The sequence below is a fragment of the Callorhinchus milii genome, unplaced genomic scaffold (assembly GCF_018977255.1).
Source record: "Callorhinchus milii isolate IMCB2004 unplaced genomic scaffold, IMCB_Cmil_1.0 Scaffold5, whole genome shotgun sequence".
Classification (NCBI taxonomy): Eukaryota; Metazoa; Chordata; class Chondrichthyes; order Chimaeriformes; family Callorhinchidae; genus Callorhinchus; species Callorhinchus milii.
In genome coordinates, this window is record NW_024704746.1 from 18,668,276 (window position 1) to 18,683,726 (window position 15,451).

General features: G+C 41.2%; 1 protein-coding gene across 2 annotated transcripts; it reads right to left on the minus strand.

Annotated features, from left to right (window-relative positions):
* Positions 1–1,401: 1,401 nt before the first annotated feature.
* Positions 1,402–13,119, minus strand: dipk1a (divergent protein kinase domain 1A). Of its 2 annotated transcripts, none has more exons than XM_042335873.1 (5): positions 12,953–13,119; positions 5,300–5,434; positions 4,106–4,213; positions 2,920–3,096; positions 1,402–2,840 (listed from the first exon to the last, which is right to left on the minus strand). In XM_042335873.1, the coding sequence occupies exons 1-5, from the start codon at positions 13,016–13,018 to the stop codon at positions 2,028–2,030; spliced, it is 1,299 nt and encodes a 432-aa protein (XP_042191807.1). In that variant the 5' UTR covers positions 13,019–13,119; the 3' UTR covers positions 1,402–2,027. The 2 variants fall into 2 exon arrangements, with proteins under 2 accessions (XP_042191807.1, XP_042191806.1); XM_042335872.1 differs by lacking the exon at positions 12,953–13,119 and adding an exon at positions 12,588–12,683.
* Positions 13,120–15,451: the final 2,332 nt, after the last annotated feature.

Genomic DNA, 15,451 nt, shown 5'->3' on the forward strand with positions numbered 1-15,451 from the left:
TTTCAACGGTGTCTACGTAATAAGTATCAGTTCTTGCCACATTAATTTTCATACAGGAAATTGCTACGCTGCTTGCTAAATTGGAATCTGGTTGTTTTTCTTTATTATATACACCAGGTTTGCGAAGTAAACACAATGTTGATCACAGAACTTAGTGGACATTAAAATAGGAAAATACATTATATTTTCAAAACAAAAGATGAAAAGCTTTGTACTAATGAATGGTAGTGTAAAATGGGTTTACATTAAGTGGGTGTTAACAGCATTCCAATTTCATTAAATGTGTGTTAATAACACACCCAAAGTTCCTCTTTACTGTACTATAATTTAATCATGTCCTAATATACTTAAACAGGCATTTCAGACTGGTGCTTTGCAACCCTTTCACTTGAGATTAGAGACAGAAATTTTCACAAATCTGATATTCATATCTACAATAAATATGGACGACTACTCTATACTACAGTATACCATAGTAAACTGGTATTAATGAAAATTATCAACAGAGCACAAAGCAATCCAGACCAGCAAAACTGAAAGTTAAATTGTGCCCACTTAGCTGGGGAAGAAATTGGTGTTAGTTAACTCTAGTGTCCCCAGGTTAAGGAGGGAAAATATCCCTGGTCATATCCCTTAAGCAGTATTTTTTATTCCCAGGGGTAACTCAAGCAATGTTTCTTTGGAACTAAACTGACTTCAAGGTGACACTCTTGGCAATCAAACGTCAGAATTGAGTCATTCCTATGTGGTGATCTTGGTAGTCTTGTTCCTAAAGCTAGGCAAGTCCATAGAACTCCATCTCACTGCTGATGATAGACCAGCTGGCCTTGTTCCATCAGACTGGGAGGGGCAGACCAGCCAATTGTAAGCAGGTATTCTTCCCGCTTCGCTGGAGTTAACCCTGCAAGGCAAATCTTTAACGAGTAGCTTGGCGCTTGCTGACAAGTAGCAGGAAGGTTTCCAATGCTCTCAATGCTGCGCTATATAGTTTTAGCTGGTAAACCTCCAGCAATATCCCAATACACATACTCAATTCCCCAAGCATGGGCTCTTACCAACCTGTGCTTAATACGCTCTAGAATTAAGCAAAGTGCATCCTTCCAAGGAGAGAGCATGCGTTCAATTCCAGACATACAGATATTTCCACGTGTTGGTGGCATACATAGTGTTACGTTTGGATATTCATAAGCACAGTGATGAGTTTCCGCCTGTTTCAGACACCCAAAAAACCCAAACTCATATGAATAATGACCAACTTGGTAAGGTCCCCGAGGCCTGCTATCATTCTTAGAACAGTACTGACGACTGTAAAGAGAAAGTCAAAGGAAAAATTGAACAGAAAACATAAAAAGGGAGTAAATGTAATGAAGTGCTTTAAAAAACAAAAGTGTACAAATTTCATTTGAATGAACGGAAGAATTTTAATGGCCATTTATAGACTCAAAAATTGGCACTGCATTTTAAATTCTGTACAGTCAACCAGCAGGAATTAATAAAATGCATATAAAGTGCTCAATTACATTAAAACATTAACATTTGAACATTTTTGCATTCTAATATGAATAACTAAATCATTTCAAAATTCACTATTCTAAAATAAAGAGGAAAAGCAATCCCTTCCTGATTTGATTTTTCCAGTTTACCATCCCACACATAGCTTTATTTAAGTTATGAGGAGTGTCAATATTACCCAATATTCTCTTCTGCAAATAAATAATCATGCTACCACTACAGTAATTAAAAAAATACAAACTAAATTCCCATGCTCTGTTAAGTGTTTATGAACCCATTTTAAAACAGCAGCAAAAACTCATATAACCACAAACAAAACACTTATTAAGTGGTTTTATTTCCGTTTTGTATAACACTAAAGTAGAGGAATACCATCAAGGACATTTAGTGAAGATACTGCTATGTGCTGATTTCAAACTAAAGCAATCAGAAACTTTCAATGCTGCCATTAGGAAATGTTTGTTAAACAATGCCTCATCTATCATGGGAGATTTTTTGATGCATTCAGTTAGTGTTTAGGAATCTTTTGTGTGAGAAATTTTCTTCCAAAGCAATGTCTTTAGATTGTTTAATATCAAGGAATGTTCCATTTCCATTTGACTCGCTGCTCCTCGAAGAGCTATACAAGAGTAAAGTTGTTTCTCCAATTCGTCTCTCACATCTGAAGGAGCACTGTTTAAAAGGTAGTCTTTCAGCAGCGCACAGACCTTGGTCAGATTAGGCTGAACCAATTCTGTAGTGCACTGCTTTTTGCTTTGGTGACACGTGGTCCTGCAATCTGTGCCATAGACACAATCTATGTCAGTTTCACAGTGGCGATCTCGAATTAGTTCTTTGAAACTAACTTCTGGTACAACTTTTCTCATGTCCACCATTTTTAAATCATACTTATCATTGTAGCCAATGTTATTTGCACTCATGTCACACATAAGAAAGTTACCAAATGTTCCGTGAAAAACGTCCTCCACAAATTCTAAAAGTCCTATCGAGATCTTAGCTTTTCTGGGCCAGGATGGAGTAAACCACTGGTCCATACTACGCCTTAGACCAGAGGGAATAAAGAATTCCAAAACCCAAGGAACAGTGAGCCCATACAGGGAATTGTAATGAACTTTTTCTGTTACATACAGATCTCCGCAGAATCCAAGTAGTTTAGGTGTATGCTCCTTGTCCTGGAGAATCACCATTATCAGAAATTCATTAAGCTGCAACAATGCCCAAGTGGATTTTGCTTCAGCAAGAGAGACGTGGCCATCTTTATTTCCATCTGCCACTGAGATGACTAATTTGACCAGCTCCTGAAGATTTGCCTGTTCACCCAGCTTTGCCTGAAGAAAAGAAAATGATGTAATCTGTTCACTAAGTAAAAGCTGTGCTAATTTTGAACGTGTCATTATGAATGCTTACCTTCAAGAGGTTGTATACCATTTCTCTAAATCCTTCCATGGATGTCCCTTTTGTGGGTTTGTCAAATAATACCATCTCTTTCCTTGGTTCTATGTCAGAATCCAAATCAAAGCGATAAGTTTCTTCAAGTCTGCATTTTAGGACTACCTGTGATTCACCCCATAGTCCTCTGTATACCTTAATAGAACACAATACATTAAGAATTAGAGAAAATAACTAAACAATTTGCAGAATTATAATAATTGCTAAATTTAAAAAGGTTTTGGTTTAGATTTGAATTTTGAGATGTTGTTATATATTCATTCTAATTATAATAATAATCCTTGCATTTGATATAGCACACTTTGTGTGTGAATGAGGCAGCCAAACACGCACAGCAGGGTTCCACAAATAGTCACAGACTGAGCGACCAAATCAGTATTATTTATTTATTTATTTTTAAAAAGGACAACCACAGCTGGAAAAGTGATCCACCACATATACATATAGATATATAGTGCTATAGAAGTTTGGGAGTTTTTCCCTGGTGTCCTGGCGTGACACCAGTTATTTTCACTTTCTTGGGTTGAAAATATTTATTTATTTTAGTCTATTTTAGACTTAACTTGGCTCAATCCCAAGTTTGCACAGAAGTAATTGATTTTAGTTGTAGTTGTAGTGGGAGTCCTATGATTAGCTTCAGTGCCCCCATTCTAGGAAGTAGAAAACGCATCTAATTCCTCTTCATTAAATCCTGCTGGGTATTGTATGTATGTATTGGGTATGGATAAGATCAGGCTCCTTGCAGTCAAATAGAATGCAGACACTCGTCTAAACTCACACATAAAAGCAGGCCATTTTAACAAAGTATCACAATGAAATTTTGCTGTTGCACAAATGATCACCTCTGCAAGAATGAAGAAATTGGAAGGAAAAAATTGAGACTTCACAAGAGACGTTTGGATAAGGTTTAGATTAGATAATGAAGTCCCATTTGATCTCATCCTTCCGGAACACCCACCTCCTGTCCTCCCAACACAGGCAATGATTGGAGACCTGGGCAGCTTGTGTCTTGGTGATCAAAATTAAATGCACTATTTGAGATGTGCCTGATCAGAACATTATGCAGCTCAAATATAACTCCTGGTTCACTCACCGAGTATGGACTTTTAAGAATTTACTTTAAAATACCTACAATTATTCTTACCTGATTATTAGGTTTACTTGACAAACATTTGCCAAAATAAAGAGTATCTTTAATACACAGGCTCCGACATGCTGATCCATCTATTATTCCCTTCTTGTATTTATCACACTAGAAGGAAAATGGTACAAGAATGGTAAAATTGTCTTAAGACCCTTTCAATGTCATTAAGAAGCAAAGTTTCAATGATCTTTGAACCATAATCTTTGAATAGCTTTGAAGCATCTGGAATTCAAGGGATATTTCTGATTTAATACTGAATATAGCATGTAAACAGATATTTTTCAAGCAGAAAATGCTAGAAATTCACTGAAGTTGAATTAGAGTCTAATAGAAAGAAGGTTTGACTCTTCAACAGAACTGTTGTACATGGAAATCACATTATAGGATTAGATAATGTGATGGAGGACAGATGAAAAAAACAGTAAACACAAAATTACAAACACAATGAGACTGCTGCTGGGTTATTAAAAATTGTGAAGGGCGGACAATGGATGTTGTAGAAAAGACAAGAATGTGAGCCAGCAATATGTTCATCAATACACAAATATCAACTGAAGTACAGTATTAATGCATTTAATAATATTGTCGCAACATACACACTGACATCCCCAATCTACACAATAAATCTATCCAGCTCACTCCATTATCCATTTACTTCAGACTGAATTATGAATTGATGTAGTCGTTTTGAATGTTTCAGCTCAGTGACTATTTGCTGCACTTGTCAATGACTAAATATGGACATGTTAAGTTCATCTTGTAACATGTTCAGCACAATATTTTTTTCCATAGTCTTTATTAATGAAAATGTTTAAAGCACAAAGCATACTCTGTGTAGATATCTGTCTTATGCCAAGATTGAGGAGACTAATTTGATTTGTTGGGTCAGAAACACTGGATGTTTAAATGGCGGCTCAATAATTAGTTTTCTGGCCTAAGTAAATAATGTTATACTTTATATTATCAAAAAAAGTGATTCTCACTGAACATTTTCCTTTCCCTTTAGCCCTTGATAAAGTGATAAAGCAGCCACTGGACTGCTCAGTCATAAATCTAGCATTCTCCAGAAAGGTTAAACTGTCAAAGTCATGGATTTTTACAAGAATAATTTTACCCATGGCGTTTATTTTAATTTTATTCATTTAAATTCAGTATTGTACCGTAAACTATAAAAATAGACGAGGTACAACTTACAATTAGTTTCTTGCAGTCACGGGCCCGGCACAATTCTGTGTGGGTGGAGTACTGGACATAGAGCACCCAACTCCCAACAAATACAGCAAGCCACGAAAAGAACAAGTACTTGACTCGTACACATGGTAAGCGGGCCTGTGAGTAGAAACAGAGTTTTAAAATTACTCATCCTACAGCAAAGCATATATCACAACCCACTTTAAAACATTAAATATTTCAGAGCACATACAATAAAAGTGGCAATGTACAATTCCAATATCTAATATTACTAAAAAAATTTAAAATGATTACAACGATCAAGTAGTCTAGTTCTGCAAAGTCAATGTGAATCGTTTTTACATTTTTGGGCAGTCTTGTGAAACAAGATTACAATCAAGGTTTGCAAGAGGGTGCCTCTGGCCCACTTGACTTCCCCTTTACAGAATATACTTCATAGAATCCAATGATTACCATTATAAATGATTAAACTGTACAGTTCATGTTGCCATAATGCATTCTTTCTACATTTATAGGTTTACAATGTACAAATAAATTGCATTATCACCACTGTTTAAAGTAGGAGTCTGTACAATCCAAGTATCTCTTTTGCCATAGGAGCTGAGCTCTACATTGATCAGATCCTGATGCAATACATGCAATCCAAGTCACATTCTCTAAATTAAACTCAGTGGTAAACCATATATGAAGAGCGCACTAGGTCAGAGGACATTAAATCCATTGGCTCCATGCTGTGTGTATTCCACTACAATATTAATGAAGCATGATTTTTTGCTTGTTGATAAAACTCGTCACTCACATTATTCCTGCCTTCAGAGTTACATTTTCGTAGAGTAAGTGGTAAAACAACCCCTTCTTTGGTTATAGCCTTACAAACCCATTAAAATTAATAATTTTCACCTCTTTTCTTTTTCTGTTAGGATCTTGAAACAGAGAAACTGACGACTGCAGTTTTTTAAAAAAAACATGTTATATTAAATGCAAGGATCATTAGTACAGCCCTGAAGTAGAAATGCACTCCATATAAATAAATACACATAGAAAACCCCACTCCATTCCTAATTGTTTCCGACATTCCACTCTTACCAGCAACATACTTTTGAATTCAAATAAGAAAATACAATATTTTTTAAAAGACCTCTATGATTTTAGTTATGCTTCTTGCGATTTAACCTTTTTTTTGCTTTTTGAAAACAGTTCAGGATAGAAATACTGTCATTTTACTATGCAGCTGATAGTACTGGATGTTGGCTGTACTCCAAGCATAGCATCTGCATTGTGAACACTTTGCAGTAAAATTTGCTTTTCTCGTGGTTTTATGATCATGATCCACCGTAACAGATTGCAGAGACAGAAGGCTAGCTCACCAGATTTCAAATCAGGGAATGAAATGAAAACTGCCTATTGAATGACAAGAGACAGAAAGACATAGAAGTCAGATAAAGTTACATTGAACCTAGCTACACCTTGTAGAGTTACACCGACACAATAAGCAGATTTTATTTCAGTACACAGTATATTTTTCATGCCTTACCAGTTATAACCAAACAATCCCAAAACAATTTTAAAAAGAGGCTGTGAACAAATCCAGCAAATATAACTCAAATTACAAGGACGCAAAAAAGCAAGAAAATCAACATTAGGAAGACTTGATTACACAGGAATCTTCTATGATCTGTTCCTTCAATAGATATTTAATTGCAGAGGCGAGGAAAAGTTCACTCATAATTTCTCATCAAGTTAACACATCCACATGAAAGATGGAACAGACAATCTACTCTTCAGCCTCTAATGATGCTGTGCTGAATGACACGTTACTTGTGTGAAAGGAACTAGAAGTTGTTGTGGGTTTCTGTGACCACCTACTGGGAGATGCTTGAGATGGATATGCATTGAATGCTTTTCACTCTTGTGGCTCCAGTGAAGGCACAGTGTAAGATCAAATCGATTTTTTTTAATTCTATCTTTATTCTTGACCTTGACCATTGTTAAAGGAACGCACTTAAGAGACAATAACATCAGAAGTGAGGAATAAGAAAGGAGATTAAGTTTCCAGAGATTAAAGTTGCTGAAAGAAATCACTTCTATGCCACTCGTTTATCCTGACACATCAAAAAATATGAGAAGTCTCCACTCCACTCATGGGAGGGATATAGAAGTCACAGTCTTCATTATTTCTGACAGTAATAATAATCCTTGCATTTGATATAGCGCTTTTCACGTCGGGAGGACGTCCCAAAGCGCTTCAAAGAACACACTGTAAAGTGAAGTGACTGTATATTTGTGGGCGAACGCAGCAGCCAATTGCGCACAGCAATGTCCCACAAACAGTCGTAGATTGAAAATGACCAATTTATTATTGTTTTTGGAGGGATTATTATTAGGCTCTGTGTGGAGTAAGGAAACTTGCCCAAGGTTTCGCCCTCTGCCTGGAATTGAACTCAGGTCTCTCACTTGCAAAGCGAGTGCTCTAACCACTGAGCTACAGGACTGTAGGGCTGTATAAAGCAATATTAGGGAGCAACTTAATTACCCATGCACTTTTTCTTTCCCATCATAGCTTTTAGCTGGTCAGGAAAACTACCTGGCAAAAAAAGTCCTCGGACTACTATGCCCATTTGCAAAACTGTGTTTTTCTCCTAAGATTATGTATTTTTTCTCCACTCTCATACAGCTTTCTCTTAGGTGATCACTGGTTTAGAAATAATACAGTATCTGTATCTAAATGATAAATCAAAAAAAAGTATTACTTAACGCAGTTTCTGAAGAACAGTATTCCATATATAGACACAAACCTTTCTTCTCCTTCAGTGGGGAGGAAAATTGGATAAACCAGCTCAGTGAACAGAACACAGAACAGATTTTATTTCAAACACCTATAAATTATGGAGCTGTTCAACCCCAGTTGTAGAACACTTGTCTCAACAATGTGTGCTTCAACAAAATTCTTAAAGGCTCTTCTCCACATGCAATTGGTTCCCTAAGTTGTCTGTTGCACCTTCTGGCCCCCAAAACTTTTAACAATCAAGAGTCCCTCAACTGTGCTGCAACTTTCCAGCCTATTTCTGCTGTATTCCCGCTAAACCTTCCTTCCCCCAGAGATGAGAATTTTTTTTATATAAACACAGAAAGTGTTTACGGTCTGGAATGTACTGCCTTAAAAGGTGGTAGAAGCAGATTGAATAACAACTTTCAAAAGAGAATTGGATAGGTACTTGAAAAAGAAACATTTGCAAGAATATGGGGAAAGAGCGGGGGAGTGGGACTAACTGGGTAGCTCTTCCAAAGAGCCGGCACAGGCATGTGGCCTCCTTCTGGGTTGTAATATTCTATGGTTCAATTGTATAAATTCTCATTATTAAGTTATTTTAAGTAAATCTATACAGACTAACTGGAGCAAATGTTAAATATCTCATTCTGAAAAGGAAAATGATCTTAAAACGCCGCATAATGCTGTAGAGGGAGGATGAAAGAGTGTTTGTATTGTGCAAGAGTGAAATCAGATAGTCCAAAAGTCATCAAAACTAATCTTGTGATCTTAAGTTCAAAATAGATATGTTTGAGGAAAAGATCTGTAGATGACCTAATGCCTCTTGGACTTGCTATCTGACACAACTGGGCTAAAGCAGCCTGGGAGCAGACATATTGTACTAAATCTGCTGCACGTCACAAAGTCTGCTCCAGAGAAAGATCGTGAAGGCAAGGTAAATTCATCACTCAGGATATAGTAAACAGACAGCACTGTAGGATATTGGAGAAACTTTATATTGCAAAGGAGCTTTCTATACAAAGGTTTAACTTCAAGTCTGCCTTGGTCCCATAGTTCTGGAACACAAATCTGGGACCCAAAGGAGGACAATCAATGTGCATAAATAACTCCCTTCATGACATTTAAGATAATCTACCAACTCATGATTACTGCTTTTCCACTCCTGCATATAACAACAACAAGATTACATTTTTATAGTGCCTTTCACATCGGGAGGACGTCCCAAGGCGCTGGACAGTGTACAGCATTTCAGACAAATAATATTAAAAAACTCTCTTCAATAAGAACCTGAATACCCTTTTTCGAAAAAGGAATGAATGCACTTCCAAAGCCAAATTTACGGATTGCCAATTGGTAAACTGTAACAGTACAATTTGTGTTTTAGGATTTTAACAAAAAAATCTGTATAAATTCATAAATATTATTGTCAATCAGAATTGCACTGAGGTAGTCTAGTAAAAATAGTGGAACATAAATCAATCATTGGAGAAAGTCAATAAACCTGATATTTTTAGCAATGTCAGTCTCAATGAGAACCACGTATCAACCTACAACAACAACAACAACAACAACAAGATTCCATTTATAGAGCGCCTTTCACGTCAGGAGGACGTCCCAAGGCGCTGCACAGTTGGGTCATGACCCGAGCAGGGGGGAAATGGTCAGGGTGAGGGGAGGGAAGGGAGGGAGAGAGGAGGGGGGAAATGGTCAGGGTGAGGGAGGGAAGGGAGGGAGCGAGGAGGAGGAAGAGAGTCGAGAGGGGAGCTGAAGGCACGGTCAAAGAGAAAGGTTTTGAGACCGGCCTTGAAGGAGGAAAGGGAGGAAGCAAGGCGAAGGCACTGGGGGATGGAGTTCCAGAGCCTCGGGGCTGAGAGGCTGAAGGCCCGACCACCGATAGTAGGGCGGTTGGGCGGGGGACGTGGAGCAGACCGGAGCCAGAGGAACGGAGGGTACGGGCAGGTAGGTAGGGGGATAGTAGGTTGGAGAGGTAGGAGGGAGCGAGGCCGTGAATGGCCTTGTAGGTGAGGATGAGGATGAACCTAAAAAACTTTAAAGGAAATACATCAGTAATACTAAACTGAAAAGTTAGCAATGAATAAAAAAGGAAAGGACAAAGCAGTTACAAGACCGTAAGCTATTGTGTTGCATAAGCTGAAGTTCTTGCTGAAGTTATAAGTACCATTTGCACCTGCACTAGATCTTGTGTACCATAGTTAATAATTACATTTGGAGTAGAAGAGATAAGACAGTGGGCTTGTATTTGTAAAGATGACCTCTGCCACATGCCCTCTACTGTACTAGTTTTCATGCATCTCAATATTTAACAAAAAAATTCTAGGATTTGATATTATATACAAGCTATATTTACAGCAATGAAGAGAACATCACAGAAACCACAGCTGACAGAATATACGCTGAGTGCGAGCTTTTCATTTCAGGCTCTTTTCAATGTGTCTTGGCTCAAATATACATTGTGCCAAAATACATGGTTCAAATTGTTTCACAGGATGTACTCTATGTATTTCTAAGTGAATGTGGCAGCCAATGTGTGCACAGCAATTCCCACATTTTTTGCAGGTGTGAATGTGTGTGCATTTCATAGGGATGGTTTGTGCCGCCACTCTTATTATGATGGAAATGTTTTGAACAATTCTGTCACTTGCATTACATAAAAGGTTCATTCAACAATCCTGTATCATGGACCTTAAATTTGGCATTAATCCAAAAAAAAAATGGACTTGGCCATAAAATCAGAAGATGTACAGACTCTGAATTTCTTCCTTAAAAAAACTGTTACATTGTTAACATGCCACTCTTAAATCAATAGGGATTCTTCCACAAAATACAGTCAATCCACTTTATGTATAGTATAAATATATAAATTTATATTATATCTCTTCGCCTCGCCCCCTCTCTTCCCACTTTCAGGACTTGGCTGAAGACCTTTCTTTTCGACCGTGCCTTTGGTATAGTATATCTTTATATATAGCATATCTGTGAAGCGCTTTGAGATGTCGCGACGATGCGATAAGATGCCACATCAAATGCGGGGTTTATAATTATTTTTATGAGTCACAATAACTTTTGATCCTGATGAGTTATGATTTTTTTCCCACGCTGGCGAGGATCATCGTTTCAAAGTACAGTAAATGTACTACAAATCGAAGTGGTTACCTGTGAAATGCAGAAAATCAATCAAAAGAACTGGGGGGTGTGGGGGGGGGCTGCACTATTTCTTGATCCAGAATTAACACAAACAGTATTTTAAATGAACTTTTCACACCTCTGCGTTGACTACCCCGGTTGTCAAGTGCGCCATACATACATACACACATACACACATACATACATACATACATACATACGGCGTCTTACATAATTGTACCCAATGTGATTTTCAATGCTTTTGGGGTAAACCGTTGATGCCACATTAATTCACGATCCATTTCATCCAAAAAAAAAGACGCAAACACAAGTAGTGACAGTGTCCAAAAGCATTCAAACACTGTACTAGAAAGCCCCCCACCCTCCCCCCACTCCATCAGCACCCCCCCACCCTCCATCACCCACCCCTCCCCTCCATCACCCACCCCCACCCTCCATCACCACCTCCCCTCCATCACCCCCCCCCACCATCCATCACCCCCTCCCCTCCATCACCCCCTCCCCTCCATCACCCCCTCCCCTCCATCACCCCCTCCCCTCCATCACCCCCTCCCCTCCATCACCCCCCCCCTCCTCCACCCCCCCTCCATCACCCACCACCCCCCTCCCCCCCCCTCCATCACCCCCCACCCCCCCCTCCATCACCCCCCCCACCAGCACCACCCCCCGACCAGCACCTCCAAAAACATCAATGACCAGTTAACATTGCTGACACATATTTCCATCAATAACCCTCGAAACTACAGTATATGACTGTGGCTTCGAGAGCAAAAATAAGAGGCAAAGAAAGGGGGGGGGGGTGGGGTGTGTGTGTGGGGGTGTGTGTGTGTGGGTGGGTGTGTGTGTGTGTGTGGGTGGGGGGGGGGGAGGGTCCTATCTATAGACACGTTATTTCCACGAGCATTTTTCAGTACCAAAAGAAATAATCACCACAGCCCCAAGTCACGAACTCGCCACATTAGCCCCCGGTCAAACCTACTTTTTTAAAAAAATATATTAAAAAATATATATATATGAAATGAAAAGGAGCAGTTGCCGTCGGCAGAGGCTGCGTGACCCACAGTCTCTCTGCTCAGGCGGGAGGGGGTGGTGGGGGGTGTTGTTGGTCGGCGACCATTAATACCCACCGAGTCTCGGTCTCGGAGATGCCGCTAAAAACTGCAACCGAAGGACAAGCCGAACGCTTTCAGCCGCTCCCCACTCCCCACTCCCCACCCCCGGGCGGCGGGTTGGCGTGAGAGGCCCAGGCCCAGGCCATTCAATGCGGCATCTCCCACGGTGGGGGGTGGGGGGGGGGGAGGCCTGTCCTGTCCTGTCCCCCCCTCTCTCTCTCTCTCTCTCTTCACTGTCGCTCACCGGCTTTCTGATCGCGGCACAAGATTTGAACTCAACGGTTTTAACCGTCGCGGGCGGGAGGCGTTCATTCATTGCCCTTCACATGAGCTGTTTGGAGAGGAGGGTGTGTGTGTGGGGTGTGTGTGTGTGTGTGTGTGTGTGGGGGTGTGTGTGTGTGTGTGGGGGTGTGTGTGGGGGGGGTATGTGTGTGGGAGTGGTGTGTGTGGGGGGGGGAGGGGGGGGTAATGTGGGGGTATGTGTGTGGGTGGGGGTGTGTGTGGGGGGGGAGGGGGGGGTATGTGTGTGGGAGTGTGTGTGTGTGGGGGGAGGGGGGGTAATGTGGGTGTGTGTGTGTGTGGGGGGGGGGGAAGGTCCTCATGGCCTACCTGGATGTAGTAGTGGCTGCCGCAGACCTTCCTCAGCGAGGCCCAGGAGAGCAGCCTCCTCGCCATGGCAATGAGCGCATTTCAGCGCAGCCGCCGCCTCCGGAGTGAAGAGCGCCCCTCGTCCGTCCACTACTCCCCCACCCACACCCCACCACCCTCAGCTCCACCCGCCACCACGTCCTCAACAGCGACTCCCTCCCTCCCTCCACCTAACCGTCTCTCTCTCACTCTGTGTGTGTGTGTGTGTCACTCTCCCTCTCTCTGTGTCTCTCACTCTCCCTGTGTGTGTGTGTCTCTCTCTCTCTGTGTGGGTCACTCTCCCCCTCTCTCTGTCTCTTTTCCTGTGTGTGTCACTCTCCTCTCTCTTGTCTTTCTCTCCCCCTCTCCCTGTGTGTCTGTCTCTCCCCCTCTCCCTGTGTGTCTGTCTCTCCCCCTCTCCCTGTGTGTCTCTCCCCCTCTCCCTGTGTGTCTCTCCCCCTCTCCGTGTGTCTCTCCCCTCTCCCTGTGTGTCTGTCTCTCCCCCTCTCCCTGTGTGTCTGTCTCTCCCTCTCCCTGTGTGTGTGTCTGTCTCTCCCTCTCCGTGTGTCTCTCCCCCTCTCCCTGTGTGTCTGTCTCTCCCTCTCCCTGTGTGTGTGTCTGTCTCTCCCTCTCCGTGTGTCTCTCCCCCTCTCCCTGTGTGTCTGTCTCTCCCTCTCCCTGTGTGTGTGTCTGTCTCTCCCTCTCCGTGTGTCTCTCCCCCTCTCCCTGTGTGTGTCTGTCTCTCCCTCTCCCTGTGTGTCTCTCCCTGTGTGTCTCTCCCCCTCTCCCTGTGTGTCTCTCCCCCTCTCCCTGTGTGTCTCTCCCTGTGTGTCTGTCTCCCCCTCTCCCTGTGTGTCTGTCTCCCCCTCTCCCTGTGTGTCTGTCTCCCCCTCTCCCTGTGTGTCTGTCTCCCCCTCTCCCTGTGTGTCTCTCCCCCTCTCCCTTCTCCTTAAAGGGGCAGCGCAGCCCAGAGGAGTTGCTGCGGAGACCACAGCCAATGGAGCCGGTTTCGCCGACCGAAATTCCCAATTGGTAACTCGCTCACGCTTTCGTTTGCAATGTTCCCAGGCTTCTTTTTTTTTAATTATTATTATCATTAAAAAATGAAATGAAGCTCGGTTCAATGCAGAAGATGGATTTGTCCAGAGAGTAGGAAATATTTAAATATAAGTCTTCGATAAGGATATGGAGGAGGGAATTCTGAACCACAGGAGAGTTGATGCTGGTAGTTATTGCCAATGGAAAGCCCAAATAGCAGCTGATGGTCCCATTCCGCTGTTTGCACGGGTGATGCCACAGTGCACGACGACCACTGATTTCATGCGTTGAGAACCGAGGTGCAATGTTTACAAAGCTGTGCCGTGAGCCAAGTTGGGATTGACAGGGAGCTGCGCTGCAAAGGATGGAGATCTGAGCTCTAAATGTTTACACGTCAACAGCCTTACTTTGGCTCTTAATGCAATGTAATAAATCCGTCATTATAACGTGCTGTGAGCAGCGCTGCAAATGTGCGACGAGTTGTGCTGCAGTGCAATGGGAGCCGGGGGTATATCCAACCACGCTGTCTTATACAATTCCCCCCTGTAGTCCTGGATTGAGCTGTCTAATCAAGAAGAAAATGATAATGGTTTATAGCCTGGCTGGCATGTAATTGTGCAGATCTTTCCAGCAGATCGTTTGACTGCAGAATAAATTCTGTAACCATGGTTCTTCAGATTTTAGAAGCTGTAAAACCTTTCAAATATTAACTATGCTGAATTTAAAAACAGCAGATGTACATTTTGTTACATGATCTATCATTCTTGAAGGTCTTACTGCCTGCGTTGACCCAGTGACAACAAGTGAATGCTTAAGTGGCACAAAATGTTGTTTTCAAACCATAACATTATCTGGTACATATAATAATAATAATCTTTGCATTTGATATACTGCTTTTCACGTCTTCTAGACGTCTCAAAGCGCTTCACAGAATATACTGTAAAGTGAATTGACTACATTTGTGGGCGAAACGCACAAATATATCCTAACATATCCTAAGTTTTGACTGCAGGTGAATATGTTTTCAAACAACATAAGAAACTTGTTCTTTCCATCTTTTTCTATCGTAACACTTGTATGGTCACTCAAATTATATACGCTGTTGGATCAGTTGATAATGTACATATTCATCTTGTCTGAGATAACATATATATTGACACCAATTGAACCTAATCTTGTGTGCTAGTACTCTGAAAGCAAATGCCTATTGTAAATCCATTATACAATTGTTTTTTTTTAACTTAATATTGCCATTATTAGAATATCCTGACACAAATGTTACCACATTGAGATTTGTTCATTCAGTTCTCCTTTGCCTTCTGGCAAATGCCACATAAACAAAAGTGTTCGAGTAAGCCTTCTGAATGTTACAGAATGTGATCCTTTGGAAAATACACGCAGCCATGAATTTGCTTCATCCATCTCCTATTGAAAGAAGCTTAA

Coding starts and splice junctions, on each gene's coding strand:
- dipk1a (XM_042335872.1), bottom strand. CDS start 12,659: ATGAATGAACGCCTCCCGCCCGCGACGGTTAAAACCGTTGAGTTCAAA. Junction 3,097..4,105: donor CAAGTAAACCTAATAATCAG/GTAAGAATAATT, acceptor TGTTCTATTAAG/GTATACAGAGGACTATGGGG. Junction 2,841..2,919: donor TGGTATACAACCTCTTGAAG/GTAAGCATTCAT, acceptor TCTTTTCTTCAG/GCAAAGCTGGGTGAACAGGC.